This window comes from Moschus berezovskii, chromosome 2, assembly GCF_049115385.1.
Source record: "Moschus berezovskii isolate FMDL1 chromosome 2, NW_MosBer_1.0, whole genome shotgun sequence".
Lineage (NCBI taxonomy): Eukaryota > Metazoa > Chordata > Mammalia > Artiodactyla > Moschidae > Moschus > Moschus berezovskii.
Window position 1 is genome coordinate 107819520 of NC_142461.1, and position 15150 is coordinate 107834669.

The 15150-nt window shown below is 38.2% G+C and overlaps 1 protein-coding gene across 1 annotated transcript in view; it reads left to right on the plus strand.

Annotated features, from left to right (window-relative positions):
* SCN2A (sodium voltage-gated channel alpha subunit 2) overlaps positions 1-15150 on the plus strand; it is a 213630-nt gene that overhangs the window by 116238 nt on the left and 82242 nt on the right. Inside the window, exons 2-3 of the mRNA XM_088829827.1 lie at positions 10995-11312; positions 12200-12318. Coding sequence (XP_088685953.1) covers positions 11046-11312; positions 12200-12318 — 386 coding nt within the window. The 5' untranslated portion in view covers positions 10995-11045. The remainder of the gene's footprint in view (positions 1-10994; positions 11313-12199; positions 12319-15150) is intronic.

Here is a 15150-nt window from a genome sequence, read left to right on the forward strand (position 1 = left end):
GTGCTTTATAATATAAAGTGGTAATGAAGAATCAGTTGATGATAATTGGATGAAAGGGACGGATGTCAGGCTATATTTTCATTAAAACTGACCAAGAAGTAGTTTTAGGGACAGATTAACCCAAAGAAAAATATATGTCGATGTATCAATAACCTCAGATATGCAGATGACACCACCCTTATGGCAGAAAGTGAAGAGGAACTCAAAGGCCTCTTGATGAAAGTGAAAGAGGAGAGTGAAAAGGTTGACTTGAAGCTCAACATTCAGAAAACAAAGATCATGGCATCTGGTCCCATCACTTCTTGGGAAATAGATGGGGAAACAGTGGAAACAGTGTCAGACTTTATTTTGGGGGGACTCCAAAATCACTGCGGATGCTGATTGCAGCCATGAAATTAAAAGACGCTTGCTCCTTGGAAGGAAAGTTATGACCAGCCTAGACAGTATATTAAAGAGCAGAGACATTACTTTGCCAACCAAGGTCCGTCTAGTCAAGGCTATGGTTTTTCCCGTGGTCATGTATGGATGTGAGAGTTGGACTGTGAAGAAAGCTGATCACCGAAGAATTGATGCTTTTGAACTGTGGTGTTGGAGAAGACTCTTGAGAGTCCCTTAGACTGCAAGGAGATCCAACCAGTCCTTTCTAGAGGAGATCTATCCTGGGTGTTCATTGGAAGGACTTATGCTAAAGCTGAAACTGCAATACTTTGGCCACTTCATGCGACGAGTTGACTCACTGGAAAAGACTCTGATGCTGGGAGCGATTGGGGGTAGGAGGAGACGGGGACGACAGAGAATGAGGTGGCTGGATAGCATCACCAACTCGATGGACATGAGTTTGAGTAAACTCCGGGAGTTGGTGATGGACAGGGAGGCCTGGCGTGCTGTGGTTCATGGGGTCGCTAAGAGTCGGACACTACTGAGCAACTGAACTGAACTGAACTGATGCATTAAGAGGTTAATGCTGTGGTGTTTTTTCTACTTTAAATATTGATATAATGGAAATTCAGAAGAGGAAGAACAATTTCCAGAACAATGGCTTGTGATGAATTGATAAGATTGTGAAAAGTAGATACATGAATGTTGAACTTTCTGGGCTGCTAAAACAAGCTAGAGAAGCAGAAACAAACATATCTATACATATGTGCGTGTGTGTGTGCGTGTGCGTGTGTGCATGTGTGTGTGGTGTGCAAGTGCCCATGGGTTGGACAGAGAGGGGAGGCAGTGAATAGTAGTTGACTGTAGGCTAAGGGCATGGATCAGGTAAACTAAGCTCAGTATATGGAGGTGCCATAGATGTAAGAAGTCACTTGTAAAGTCCTATATAACTGAAGCAACAACAACAAAATTAGAAATCTAAAATTAGTTGGTGTCATGACACAAAAATTATCCTGGAAAGAAAACAAAGACCAAGAAAATTCCTGAATAAATACAGGGTTACAACTGTTAATTCATCGATGATTTACTGAACACTTTATCTCAGATGAATACTCTGCTAGACCCTGGAAACCATAAAAGATGGGATAAAATAAGGAAGATTGGACAATGAAGAGATAGGCATTACAGAAATAGCTTTAACAAAAAGTTGAAATAACAGGCAAGAGCACTAAGATGTCTCTGAAAAAAGGAAAAAAAAACCCAGCATTTACTAAGCATCTACTATGTCCCAATCATAGTGCTTAGTTTATTCTTTTTAAATTTGTTTCATAAAACTCAAAATGAGCCTTCATTTCCACTGATGAGAAATCTGAGGTTCAGTTCAGTTCAGTTCAGTTCAGTCGCTCAGTCATGTCCAACTCTTTGCAACCCCATGAATCACAGCACGCCAGGCCTCCCTGTCCATCACCAACTCCCGGAGTTCACTCAAACTCATGTCCATTGAGTCGGTGATGCCATCCAGCCATCTCATTCTCTGTCATCCCCTTCTCCTCCTGCCCCCAATCCCTTCTAGCCTCAGAGTCTTTTCCAGTGAGTCAACTCTTCGCATGAGGTGGCCAAAGTATTGGAGTTTCAGCTTTATCATCAGTCCTTCCAATGAACACCCAAGATTAATCTCCTTTAGGATGGACTGGCTGGACCTCCTTGCAGTCCAAGGGACTCTCAAGAGTCTTCTCCAACACCACACTTCAAAAGCATCAATTCTTCGGGAATCAGCTTTCTTCACAGTCCAACTCTCACATCCATACATGACCACTGGAAAAACCATAGCCTTGACTAGACGGACCTTTGTTGGCAAAGTAATGTCTCTGCTTTTTAATATGCTATCTAGGTTGGTCATAACTTTCCTTCCAAGGAGTAAGCATCTTTAAGAGAGTTTAAATCTTATTCCAGCAAAAGTCAGGCTAGCCTCACAATAGCGAGATTATGAAGGTAATTCCTGGTAGGCCACCAGTCTGTTTAACAGTATTGGGTCTAGGGTGGGCTTCCCAGGTGATGCTAGTGGTGAAGAATCCATCTGATAATGCAGGAGATTCAGGACATGCAGGTTCAATCACTGGGTCAGGAAGTTCCCCTGGAGAAGAAAGTGGCAACCCACTCCAGTATTCTTGCCTGGAAAATTCCATGGACAGAGGAGCTTGGGGGTGCTACAGTCCATGGGGTCCCAAAGGGTCCGACACAACTGAGCACCCACGCAGGCATTCACACACCCACGGGCGTAGAGTATCCTATGAAGATCTGAGCAATAGATGGGGATCCAGTGACTTAAAAAATCAGATGTATTTCACAATACCCTTCTCAATTTGTGAATCAGTGGTACATTTCTCACTTTTCATGGAAAAATGGGACAATGGAGTTTATTTAGGACTTGACATCTGACACATATGAGTTTAAATGCTGGCTCCGTGTGACCATGCCAGGTTACATAGCCTACCATAAGCCTGTATCTCACCACACATTAGGAAAGTGACAATAATACTACTTCTTTCACAAAATATTACAAGAATCAAGTGTGCTGACTAGTAGAACCAAGTAGACTCCAGAATTCAGATCATGTTAACGTGACGTGAAGAAACACATCTGCGGTCTCTTTATGCACTCATTCTCATCTCCAGATCTCTGTCTCTCTGAGGCACACACAGGCATCACACGTGCGCACACAAACACAGTGGCAGGCACAAGTTTTGCATCTAGGACACTCTGGAATGTACTTGTTTTTTGAGAGCATTGTTTGTCATTCCAAAGACCTGCTCTTGGCTCCGCTTGCTTGTTCTTTCCTGGGGAAGATGCCCCGACATTCAGATCTACTATCCCACTTAAGAGTTTAGAGGGCACTTGTTTCTCTCCTGTTAAAGAGGATGGAGGCTGAGGGGGACAGTTTTGGGTAGCAGTACTCAGTGACACAGAAGGACTGAAGAAAACTGAGCTAGAAATATTAAAGAATTTGGAGCACATGGAAATGTCTCATTCTCAGAGGGAGGATCATACCTTAGGAAATTTTCTTCCTTGCTTGACTATTAAGATCCAGAAGTAGAATTCTGTAATTCCAGTATGATCAATCCATCAAAAAGCAAACTGGTATGTGATCAGATTAGAGGTGAATTTCCAGCTGATAAGTCATTTAGGCAGAGTTGAAGTAGTTCACAGATGTGAATCTCTGTTTCATACATCTGAAAATTAAGAAAAGATGTAGAAATAAGTTGCCACTCTACCTTCAATAAAATAAAAATGATTGTATAAAAATAGAGGCATATCTCATATATAATGTTTTTTTCCAGAAAATTTTTTGAAAGTGATTGTTGTTACATCGAATATATTCCAGGGATCACGATAACATCAGAGTACATTTCTGTTAAAGAAAAACAAAATGTATTTAAAACATAACAGTCATTTAAAGGAATACTGAACAGTACATACTGAGCCTGTGTCTTTTATTTTCTATTATGTTCTTCCTCTAATCTGTAGTGAGGCAACACAAAAGTCTAGTTATTCAGATCTTTCTCACTCTTATGAAAATTGTTAGTTACAGAACTGAGCTAGTGGCTCAAGGTTAAAAAGATAAGGATATGCAAAAACACAGCAAGTGACAATCAAAGAGTTTGTGAGAAAATAGACTCAAACCTATAGAATGAAGAAACTAGAAAATACAGAAAATAAATCTTCAGGTAATATTTAGCAAATCTTTCCTTGTCTTGTTACCAGTATTAACATGCTGAAGAAAACTCAAAATAACAGTCGTAAAATAGAATTAAAAGATCGCTTCCAGAAAAAGATATCCCTTAGTCTTTCTCAGCTTTCTTAACTCTTGGGTCCTAAATCCTGTAAGTTTTTTAAATGCTATCCACAGTCAGTAATTATAATATAAACTTTTATAATTATTTCTTTATCTATGAAATGTAATACACCAATAATTTTCTTCATATAAATTTAACTTTAGAGTACTTATTTATATAAATGTAGATCTTCATGGAAATGAATTAAAGTCATGTACTATTTATTACTTCTTTGTTTTGTCATTGCCCTTTCATATAAATGTAACACTGTTTTATAGATATCATTATGTGTAATAACATGGCTTAATTTTTCTTTTATATTTCAATTTAGAAGATTAATGTTCCTCTTTTTTAAGTGAGGCAAATTAAGAAGAGAAGGAATTGAAAAGGAAACATAGAAATGTCATCAGAATTTAGAAATCCAATTCTATTTTTCCAACTACTTAAAATAGCATTGCTTTGCTTTTCCCATTATTTATAGGTCTTCCCAAAGACAGCGTCTGGCCTTAAAAGTTGTAATACAAAATCTCTGCCTGTAAACTAGTACAACTAATGAAATTTGAAAACCGTGTAACATATATCATTTAGCATTCTCATAAAATGCCAGTATGATGTTAACCAAGGGCAGGGCAAATGCAAAAAAAGCGGATGTGCATGACTTCTGAAAATCTCATCCTAGAAAATCAGAAACAAGAGACTGATTCCTGTCTATATTTTACAAAAGTCAATTTGAAATGGAAAAAATATTTAGCTGTTGTTCATCATATGTCTTGGATATTTTGGTAAAATATTGTTGGTTTATCCTTTTAAATATCCTATGACACATTCACTGACTAGGAGTAATGGGAGAGAAATGGGTGACCATACAACTAATGTAAATTCGCATATCTTGGAGTGTTCGTGAGAGTGAATAATTCTGGAAAACAACTTAAGAAGCAGCACATGATGGTTAGAACATAGATTCTGTAGCCTGGGAGCATGGGTTCAAATCCTGATTATACTCCTAACTGTGAGAACTTATACATGTTGCAAATTATTCAACTTCTTTGTACCCCAGTTTCCTCTTGTTATAAGTGAGGATGATCACAATATCTACTTTATCAGATAGTTATAAAAATTAAATGGTCCAATATTCTTGCCTGGAGAATTCCATGAACAGAGGAGCCTGGCAGGTTATACAGTCAATGGGGTCGCAAAGAGTCCCACACGACTGAGAGGCTAACACTTTCACTTGGGCTTCTCTGGTGGTTCAGATGGTAAAGACTCCACCTGCAATGCAGGAGACCCAGGTTCAATCCCTGGGTCAGGAAGATCCCCTGGAGGAGGGCATGGCAACCCACTCCACTATTCATGCCTGGAGAATTCCATGGACAGAGCAGCCTGGAGGGCTACAGTCCATGGGTTTGCAAAGAGTCAGACACAGCTGAGTAACACACTTCAACAACATAACAACATAGTTCTTAAAATAATGCCTGGCAAAAAATAAGCACTATCGATGTTGATCACTGCCCCCCAAATATTTGGCAAAACAGTTCGTAAATTTTTTGCTTCTAAGTTTACTTTTTGAATCATTAATAGAATCTTTTGTATAACAAGTCTGTTGTTGAGCACATCTGTAAAACAAAACCAGAATATTCAGATACAGGCATATCTTTTCTTTTAATTGCACTTTGCTTTATTGTGTTTTTTACAAATTAAAAGTTTTCAGCAACCGTTTGCTGAGCAAGTCTATCATCGTCATTTTCCAACAGTCTTTACTCACTTCCTATCTCTGTGTCATATTTTGGTAATTTTCAAAATATTTCAAACATTTTATTATTATTATATTTGTTATGGTGATCAATGATCAGTGGTCTTTGATGTTACTGTTACAAAAAGATTATGACTCACTGAAGGCTCAGATGATTAGAGTTTTTAGTAATTTTTAGCAATAAATTAAGTTTTAATTAAGGTCTGTGCATTTTAAGACATAAAGCTATTGCACACTTACACTAAAGTATAGTGTAAACATAACTTGTATGAGGTGAGGTGAGGTGAGGTGATGTCGCTCAGTCGTGTCCGACTCTTTGCGACCTCGTGAACTGTAGCCTACCAGGCTTCTCCGTCCACAGGATTCTCCAGGCAAGAATACTGGAGTGGGTAACCATTTCCTTCTCCAGGGGATCTTCCCGACCCAGGGATCGAACCCAGGTCTCCCACATTGGAGGCAGAGTATAGGCACTGGGAAACCAAAAAACTCCTGTGACTGACTTTATTGTCATATTCACTTTATCACAGTGGTCTAGGACCAAACCTGAACTATCTCTGTAGTATGCTTGTGTTCATTTGATAAATGAAGTTAGCGCTCATCATAGAAATTTGTAAAATATTTTATTGTGGTAAGACAAGTTACTTTGAGGAAGTAATCTAAATTTCTTGCCTGGCTTCTAAGGTTTTAAAATTATATACATGGAAGACAATGGAACTTTTCCTAATGAAAATGATGAAGCTAGAAAATATGATATATATGTATGAACATACCCTCTATGCTCTTCATATATATCTGTATATACACCTACACAAACCCACACACAGAGTTACTCTCTTGAGTATTGAGACGTTGCAAATATGACCACTCTGTGACTAGTGCATACTTGTTTGCTTGTTTGTTTTTGTTGACCAGAATCAACCCCCTTTTATTCCAGTAATAGTACACAAGCTCTGCATTTCAGGAATGTTGCTGTGCCACCACCACAATCCTCACTGTTCATAGGTTTCAAATAGAACTTCCTCCTAGTTCCAGGATGAGGCATTGGCTTAGGAGAAGCCAATCAAAGCACAAAGCACGGCATCTCCCTGAACAGAGTGATGGCTTCAGGGATAAGCATGTGACCCAGCTGAAGCTAATGAGATGCAATGAGATTTTTTCTGGGTCTTTGTCCCTATTGTATTTAAATCTGGGTGATTGGGAAGCCAGAGATGCTATAGCATCTTACTATAGGAAAGCACAAAAAGCTATCACCATAGAAGTTAGAGCCAAAGCATACAGCGTAACTAGATTCTGGTAACATCGGTTGGGCTTCCAAAGCATTTTATGCCTATAGCTAGCCTTAGATAACCCAGTCCAGTGTTCTTGCCTGGAGAATCCCAGGGACGGGGGAGCCTGAGGGGCTGCCGTCTATGGGGTCGCACGGAGTCGGACACGGCTGAAGCGACTTAGTAGCAGCAGCGGCAACAGCAGCCTTAGACAACAAATCTTGACAATGAATTCCCATGTTCCTTTTCCTTTCTTTCTTTCTTTTTTCTCTCTTCCCTCTCTCCCTCCCCACTTTTCTCCCCCCATCCTTCCTCCTAATCTTTTCTTCTTTTTTTTTTTTCCTTTCTTTCTTTCTCTTACCTAAGCCATTTTGGGTCATTCTTTTGCTTCTCTTACCAAAAGAGACTTGCTAGAATGAATTAACAAAATTATTTTTTGGCAATATCTGCTTCTTGCCCATCTTAAACAGTTTTTCTAATGATACAAATGAACTTACCTGTGGAAGTAAAAGAAAAAGACTCACAGACTTAGAAAATACACTTTTGGTTGCCAGCAGAAGGGATAGTTAAGGAGTTTGGGAAGGTCATGTACCCAACACTATATTCAAAATGGATAACCAACCTATTGTCTAGCATATGGAACTCTACTCAATGTTATGTGCCAGCTTGGATGGGAGGGAGGCTTGGGGGAGAGTGGATATGTGTGTGTGGGTGAATCCCTTTGCTGTGACCTTGGAACTATCACAACATTGTTGGATCAGCTATACCCCAATACAAAGTGAAAAGTTTAAAGTTTGAAAAAAAGAAAATCACAGGTCTGACACTTTAAAAAATTACCCTTTCTAATGAAAATGGTGAAGCCAGAAAATATGCAAAAAATGTAGGTGTGGTCAGTTGCTCAGTTGTGTCTGACTCTCTGAAACGCTATGGACTGTGGCCCACCAGGCCCCTCTGTCCATGGAATTTTCCAGGCAACAATACTGGAGTGGGTTGCCATTTCTTTCTCCAGGAGATCTTCTAGACCCAGGGATTGAACCCTAGTCTCCTGTATCTCCTACATTGGCAGGCGAGTTCTTTACCACTAGCACTACAATTATGACTGCTACTGATTATAATTGTTTCCTCTTATAGATTTTATTTAATCTTTATTTTAGGTTTACTTACATAAGCAGGTGTTTTGAGTTTTGTGTTGTTTATAATTGAATAAAGCTCACAGATTTTGAGTCTGAATCCTGACTGTGATTTGAGGTAACTTCCTAACCTCAGTGTATTTCCTTTCTTAGATTTTCAAATAAGGATCATGAAAGCCTTTATCTGATGGAATTATGGGGATATGGAATGATACAGTATATGCAAACTCAGCCCAGTCAGTGACTGGCACATATTAGCCCTCAAATCTTAACTATGTTATTAATCTAAGTACTGGAATTTAGTCTCCTTTTGGCTTTCAGGTTTTTCTGGTTGCTTTTCAGCCACTTAAATTAGAGATAAAATAAGATTGGTGCCCTATTTAATTTTATTTCTAGGGAAAGTTAGTTTAGATAGCTCTTTGTTGAACTAGCAAAGGCCTTTATTGGATTTCAGAGACTCTGGGGCTGAGGTTAATGTTAAATCCCATGTAGGTAAGATTTTCATTAATATAATTGCTGTTTTATAAGTTCTTAGTTTTAACCCTTTATTATTTGCCTTCTTTTTGCTTTGAATTATTTTTAACCATTCAGTGACTTTTGGCTTAGCAAATAAAAAGCATGAACAGAAACATTATTCATTAACAAAATTAGTGATTGAAACCAGCTAAGTCTTAACGTTCTAAGAAAAGCCTTTAGAAGATCAGAGCTCCATTACTGAGTGCTTTGAGCTGCTTCAAACAGCTTCTGTGTGTACATTGAGGGTTTTCTCTTCACAGCTCCTCTGCCCTCTAGTGGTAGCTGTAATAATGCCATTTTGTAGTCCCCACACAGGAAATGCCTGGTCTTACTTCAGTTACCAGAATCCTTTCACAGGAAGTTAGGTGTGGTCTTTGAAGGAGAATTTAAAAAAAAAAAAAATGAAAAAAAGAAAAAAAAGCATGATGGAATTTTAGCTGCAGTCTTCTTGGTGCCAGCTTATCAATCCTAAACTCTGGGTGTAAAAGACTCTGCAGGGGTAATGTCTTAATATTCTTATTGTGCTTATTTTCTGTGATGCTTCTCTACCTTTAGAGTAGAATCCTGGGGGAATCTGCAGAGGACCACTTTCATTTTGAAGCTGCTGGCTGCATGTTTTAGCATGTCTCTTCTATTAGAGCATCCAGGCATGGCAGTTTCCACATTGAAGTGTGCCGGGACCTTCTTCATTCCTGTGCCCGTCGCTAGGCATAAAGGTCTCTGGGGATGGGTGAGGAAAATGATGGATGTTTTAGAGGCTCTGTGATTCTAAGAGGGCTGTCTGCTAGCTGGTGGCTGAAAGGTCCTAGTCTACTTCAAAAAAAATGTGGAAATGATGCAGTAATTATGTTATTTTAGATTTCCCTATTTGATCTGACATATGCTGCAGAAGTGACCTGGATATGAATGAATTTTACTCTTAGATAATGCACCTCATATGATTAAATGGTAATGCTCATTCCTGTAGGGTAAGGGTTAAAATGGACTGATATTTTACAAAGAAGGAAAATAGATAAGTGATTGTATATAGGTGGCATTCAGGAGTCAAGATTTTGGTTATATTATTTCGGAAAGCATAGAAACTCTTGCCACTGATTCAGAGATAATGTTTGAAATGATTGGTGTGCTCACATAAGTTATATATGCTAGCCTAGTAAAATACGGTTAGAATACAGTAAAACCACATTTATGTTACCACAAAAACCAAAATAAATCGAGCTCATGTTAAAGATAAACTATCTTAAACTTATTATTTTTTTCAAGTCCAAATCTGCTATGTGGATTTTTAAGAAATGGGCACCATTTGAGAAAACGAGCTATCTGTACAGTATTTCCTAAGATACTGCAAATTTGTTAATTTAAGAAACAATTACACTAGCTAGCAGCAGGTGCTCAACCAGGGGGTCCAAGCTCCAGACCTCTGATGTGGGTGACTTCCTGCCTGGTTTGGCAGGAGCCAGGTCCCTTCCTGTGTAGCTTCCGAGCAATTCCAAATACAACCGGGCATCCCCTGCTCCTTCCCGCTCCTTGCTTTCAAGCAGAATCTACCTAGGTTTCCACAGCCTGGCATTTCAGGATTTCCAGAGCTCTTTACCAGGTGCATTGATTTTCAAATCAACTCTTTAAGGTGGAGAGTGGGCCAAAAGGAACATAGAAAAAAAAAAAAAAATGGAGAGATACATGCAAGATCTTCACACACCCCAGTTCTACAATTTTGAGTGATTATTCATCTCTTGTTATGGATCTCTGATATTTCTTTTTTCAGAAAGGATGCTGAAAAAGATGGCTGCCAAAATAATTCACACAAGTGAAGCAGCAAGCACAAACCGGTGTCCTCCATTTCTGAGCTCCGAGTTGGATATTTTCACTGAAAACATTTTGGGAGTGGGAGATTAGATTACCTCATAGACACCTACTGAATGTGAAAGATAGATCTGCTTGCAAGCAGATGAATGCATGCAGGCGAATCCCCTGAATGCCAAGTGCAGCTTCCTTAGTAAAACATTAGACAGCTTCGTTTATATGTGTGTTATCTCAATGTCACGTCATTGCCCTTTTATCCTAATGACCATTGCTCTTTTTCCCTCTCTGTTTCTCTCTTGTTTCTCTGTTGTTTCCATAGCACTTTCTTATGCGAGGAGCTAAACAGTGATTAACGGAGCAGGATGAAAAGATGGCACAATCAGTGCTGGTACCGCCAGGACCTGACAGCTTCCGCTTCTTTACCAGGGAATCCCTTGCTGCTATTGAACAACGCATTGCAGAAGAGAAAGCTAAGAGACCCAAACAAGAGCGCAAGGATGAGGATGATGAAAGTGGCCCAAAGCCAAATAGTGACTTGGAAGCAGGAAAATCCCTTCCATTTATTTATGGAGACATTCCTCCAGAGATGGTGTCAGAGCCACTGGAGGATCTGGATCCCTATTATATCAATAAGAAAGTGAGTTCTTGGTCAAGTTGCCTTTATTTCCTCTACTTCCTAATTGTTTCTGGGCTAGTGCCAGGCACGTTAGGTGAAGAATGTTGTGCCACCTCCCCTCTGTCTGAAGTATCACTGTAGTAGTAATGGGCTTGACCATGCAATGGTTCCGTTGTCCTAGAGTCTTTGTGAAGCACTTTTTTGAACCCATGGCCAGGACAGGCAGAGAGCTGAAAGAACTTCTTGCAGTGGGGGAAATGAGGAAGGGCAAAAGTCTGCTGACCTTACAGTGTGGTGAAGCAGAAAGAAAAGACAGGGAGTTTATTTTTAATGCATTAAAAGCAATATTTCCAGGAGTAGTATCCAAAGTCCTCTTTACAATATCTAGCTCTACGTAAGGTACTTTGATCTTCAGCAGGTTTATTCCTTCACACCGTAAATTTTGCCCATTCCATGGTTCCCTCAAGAAGAAATAAAAGCAGGTGACTTCTAAGTGCCCCCTAAAAGCATTTTATCAAATAGCACCTCCAGAAAACACTGAAGTTCCTATAAGAAGGCTTTTATCAAGCCGAAAAAGTAATCAAAACCTCGTTCTTGAGCTCTTTGTGAATTATAAATACAGTTGAAAATACTGATATTAAAACTTGATGATGATGCTAAGTATTCCTATGGTAATGACTATATATTTTCTTTATGTTCTTTAAATCCTCATGTCTCTCACCAAATTAGGGGAGTTTATAGCATTCAGAAAGAGAAAACACATAGCATCATGTCATATGTTGGTAGTTAGTATATTATTATTTTATAAAATCATATTTCTAAAAATTGTATCACTTTTTTCTTAAATTGTTCTTAGTTTTAATATTGCCTTTCTAAATTCTGTTTTATGTGTCTGTTTTCTTTTTCAGACATTTATAGTATTGAATAAAGGGAAAGCAATCTCTCGCTTCAGTGCCACCCCTGCCCTGTACATTTTAACTCCCTTCAACCCTATTAGAAAATTAGCTATTAAGATTTTGGTACATTCATATCCTTTTTCAAATAGTCACTTATATGATTTTGCTTTTTGACTAGCTTACTGAGTTGGGAATTTTTCAAAACTGTATGTGTTTGGCAACATTATCTGCTGTTTCTTTTTTCCCCTGTTACTCAACAGTTTAGCGTTATTGCCAAATGGGATCATAGGTAAGTGAACCACTTTTCCCCATCTTCTAAGTATTTCTTCTCTCCCTGACTCACTACTTATTTCTTTCTTCCTCTGCTCCCTTCTGAATTGCCTGCTACATCCAAGACTTCTTCATTAACTTTGACAGTGTTACCAGTCTCTCGTTTTATAAGTCTTCAGATTTTACCAGGTTATATAATGGGTAAACTCTGTGAACTAATTTTCTTTACTACTTTTACATTTGGAATATATCTGCATAATCTGAATTTACAATTTTATTTTTTTCATCTTAATTTTTACTACTTTCTGCTTTTCACACTAGTATTTGAAAACTGTAAGTTGCAAATGTTTAATAATTGTGATATGACTGTATATGCATTAGTCTTTCAATTATTTCTTCCAATTCTTTTCCCAAGTGTCATTTGCTTTGATTTTCTATTTTCTTTTTCTTTTTTTTTTGGTCACTTGTTTCTGTGTTTTATTCAACTCACAGGTCCTGCTGCAGTTATCTCTTCCCTATACATTCTCATTTCATTCTTTATTCTCCTTATGAAGTATCTACTTCCTAGAAATGGAATTCTTGACACCTTGGTGGGAGATAGTAATTTTATTTAAGTTAAATACAGTAGTTGTAAATGAGAAGTTTTCTTCCAGACCCGGGACAGTGGTCTGACTGACAGCCAGGCCTGGAAAAACCAAGGAGGCAAAGGTTTGGAAGACTGGGGCTTTGTCAGTCAGGGACATTTACAGAAAGAACACAGAAGCCTTGGGATAAGGAACTGATACACGTCAGGAACCAGAGGTAAGGAAGGGGAAACTGAAACTTAAGCAAAGTCTCAGATAGGATAAGTTTAAATTTTGTTTCCTAATTAGAAAGAGTCATCACCTTTGATTTACAACATGGTCAGTCCAGGGCCTGCTTCAAGGCTTACAATGTAAAAGCTTACTTTCCCTAGCAGGCCTGGAAAATAATTCAATTTGATATGGTAGGGAATTAGATAAGATCAGGAATTCAGGAGATAGAATAAATTTGATACAGGGCACTCATCTCAGTTCTGGGTGTTGGGCTGTAAAGCATGTCCCCATTCTTGCCTGGCAATGTGGCAAATGACGTCTGTAGAAGCGTGGCATTCTGGAATTCAGTTTCCTTTTAACCTCTAGGTCATTCCTCTCCATTACCTCTAGGTTTTGCATTGACATATTTTAATTTCATATTTATGTTTTAAGATTTAATAATGTTCTTGTGAGTTTTTTTAAGTGATAATGTTTCCTTACTTCTGCTATTCAAATAGAAACATTTTACAGGAAGAAAAAATGTCTTTGAATGAATAATAAGCTTTAGGAATGAATAATAAAGTTGAGATTTAGATTGGAGTCTCATGAACTATAAGTTATGGTCCATTATGATATCTGAGTAGTTAAAATCTGTGCTCTGAATAAATCTTTCCATAAATTATTTGTTGTATCTAAAAATAATTGTTCAACCCTATGTAATCGCAATTTATACATGAAGTCATGTCAAAAAATTCAGACTTAGCCCATTGCTCTGTTTATAGTAAAGACTGGGAGAGTATGTATTGCAGAAGTAAGTGACAAATGAGTCAAGAAGTTAAATTATTAGATTCAAAACAAGTGACAAAATGGAAGTTTTGAAGAGGTCAGAAAAATCTATTTGCCTTCAATGTAAATGAAGAAATAACATTAAGAAAGCTCAGTATTAAAGAAAAAAGGCAGGATTGTTGTTGTTGTTATTGTTGTTTTAAAACTTTTGTGGGAAGAGAGCATATTTTTTTTGAAAATTTCTTGAAAGCTGTTATATCATCGCCACTCCAAAAAGTTCTAGGAGGTTAGAAGACCCAGGAATCTTAACATAAAGCCTTCTGGGAAAAGAGACTTCCAGTGGTAGAGGATGAGAGTAGTTTTAGAAGTTCTGACCGGAGACTCTGGGCATTGAAGACCAAGTCTATGGTGGGCTCTCTTTAGGAATCAAGATACGACTTGAATTTGAAAAATTTGAAAGTTTGCACTTACTTCCTAGAAGAAAGAAAACCTTCAGGGGGCACAGTTGTCAGGAGGTCTGCAGTGGTGTAAGTTGAAATGTGAAGGCAGCCAGATAAATCTAAGATTTGCTGAACTTAATGTTTGACTCTCCTAGGACCTTACAAATGGCATAGAGCTACACATTTCTTCTAATGCAGAAAAAGTAGATTTTTTAAAAAGCTCTGATTTCCTGATTTAACTATTCTATCTCATCTATCTTACCTTGGAGTAGAGATAGAAGACACATTCTTCGGTCTTTTGGTGATAATGCACATTTGACTGTATGTCCTAGTAAACTTTGCTGTAAATAATACTTCACAGTCGGCAGGTAACTTTCTCAGTGACTTTGTCTTATTCCTCACAATGCACATCCTAAGCTCAAATCCTGGTTTTCTAATTTTAAGTACCTTCTGCTATAAGATAAAAATGCTTGAGGTTGCTATCTGCATTTTAGGCACAGTGAAGAGGGCATTCTGTATTTATTATCATTAGTTTATAATCCATAAAATGGTCATTCACAGTAAAAAAAAATTGGCATTTTAAACCTAGACTGGTATCTCTATTTCCAATGAAAAGTGAAGTTGCTCAGTCGTGTCTGACTCTTTGCAATCCCATGGACTATAGCCCAACAGGCTCCTCTGTCCATGGAATTTT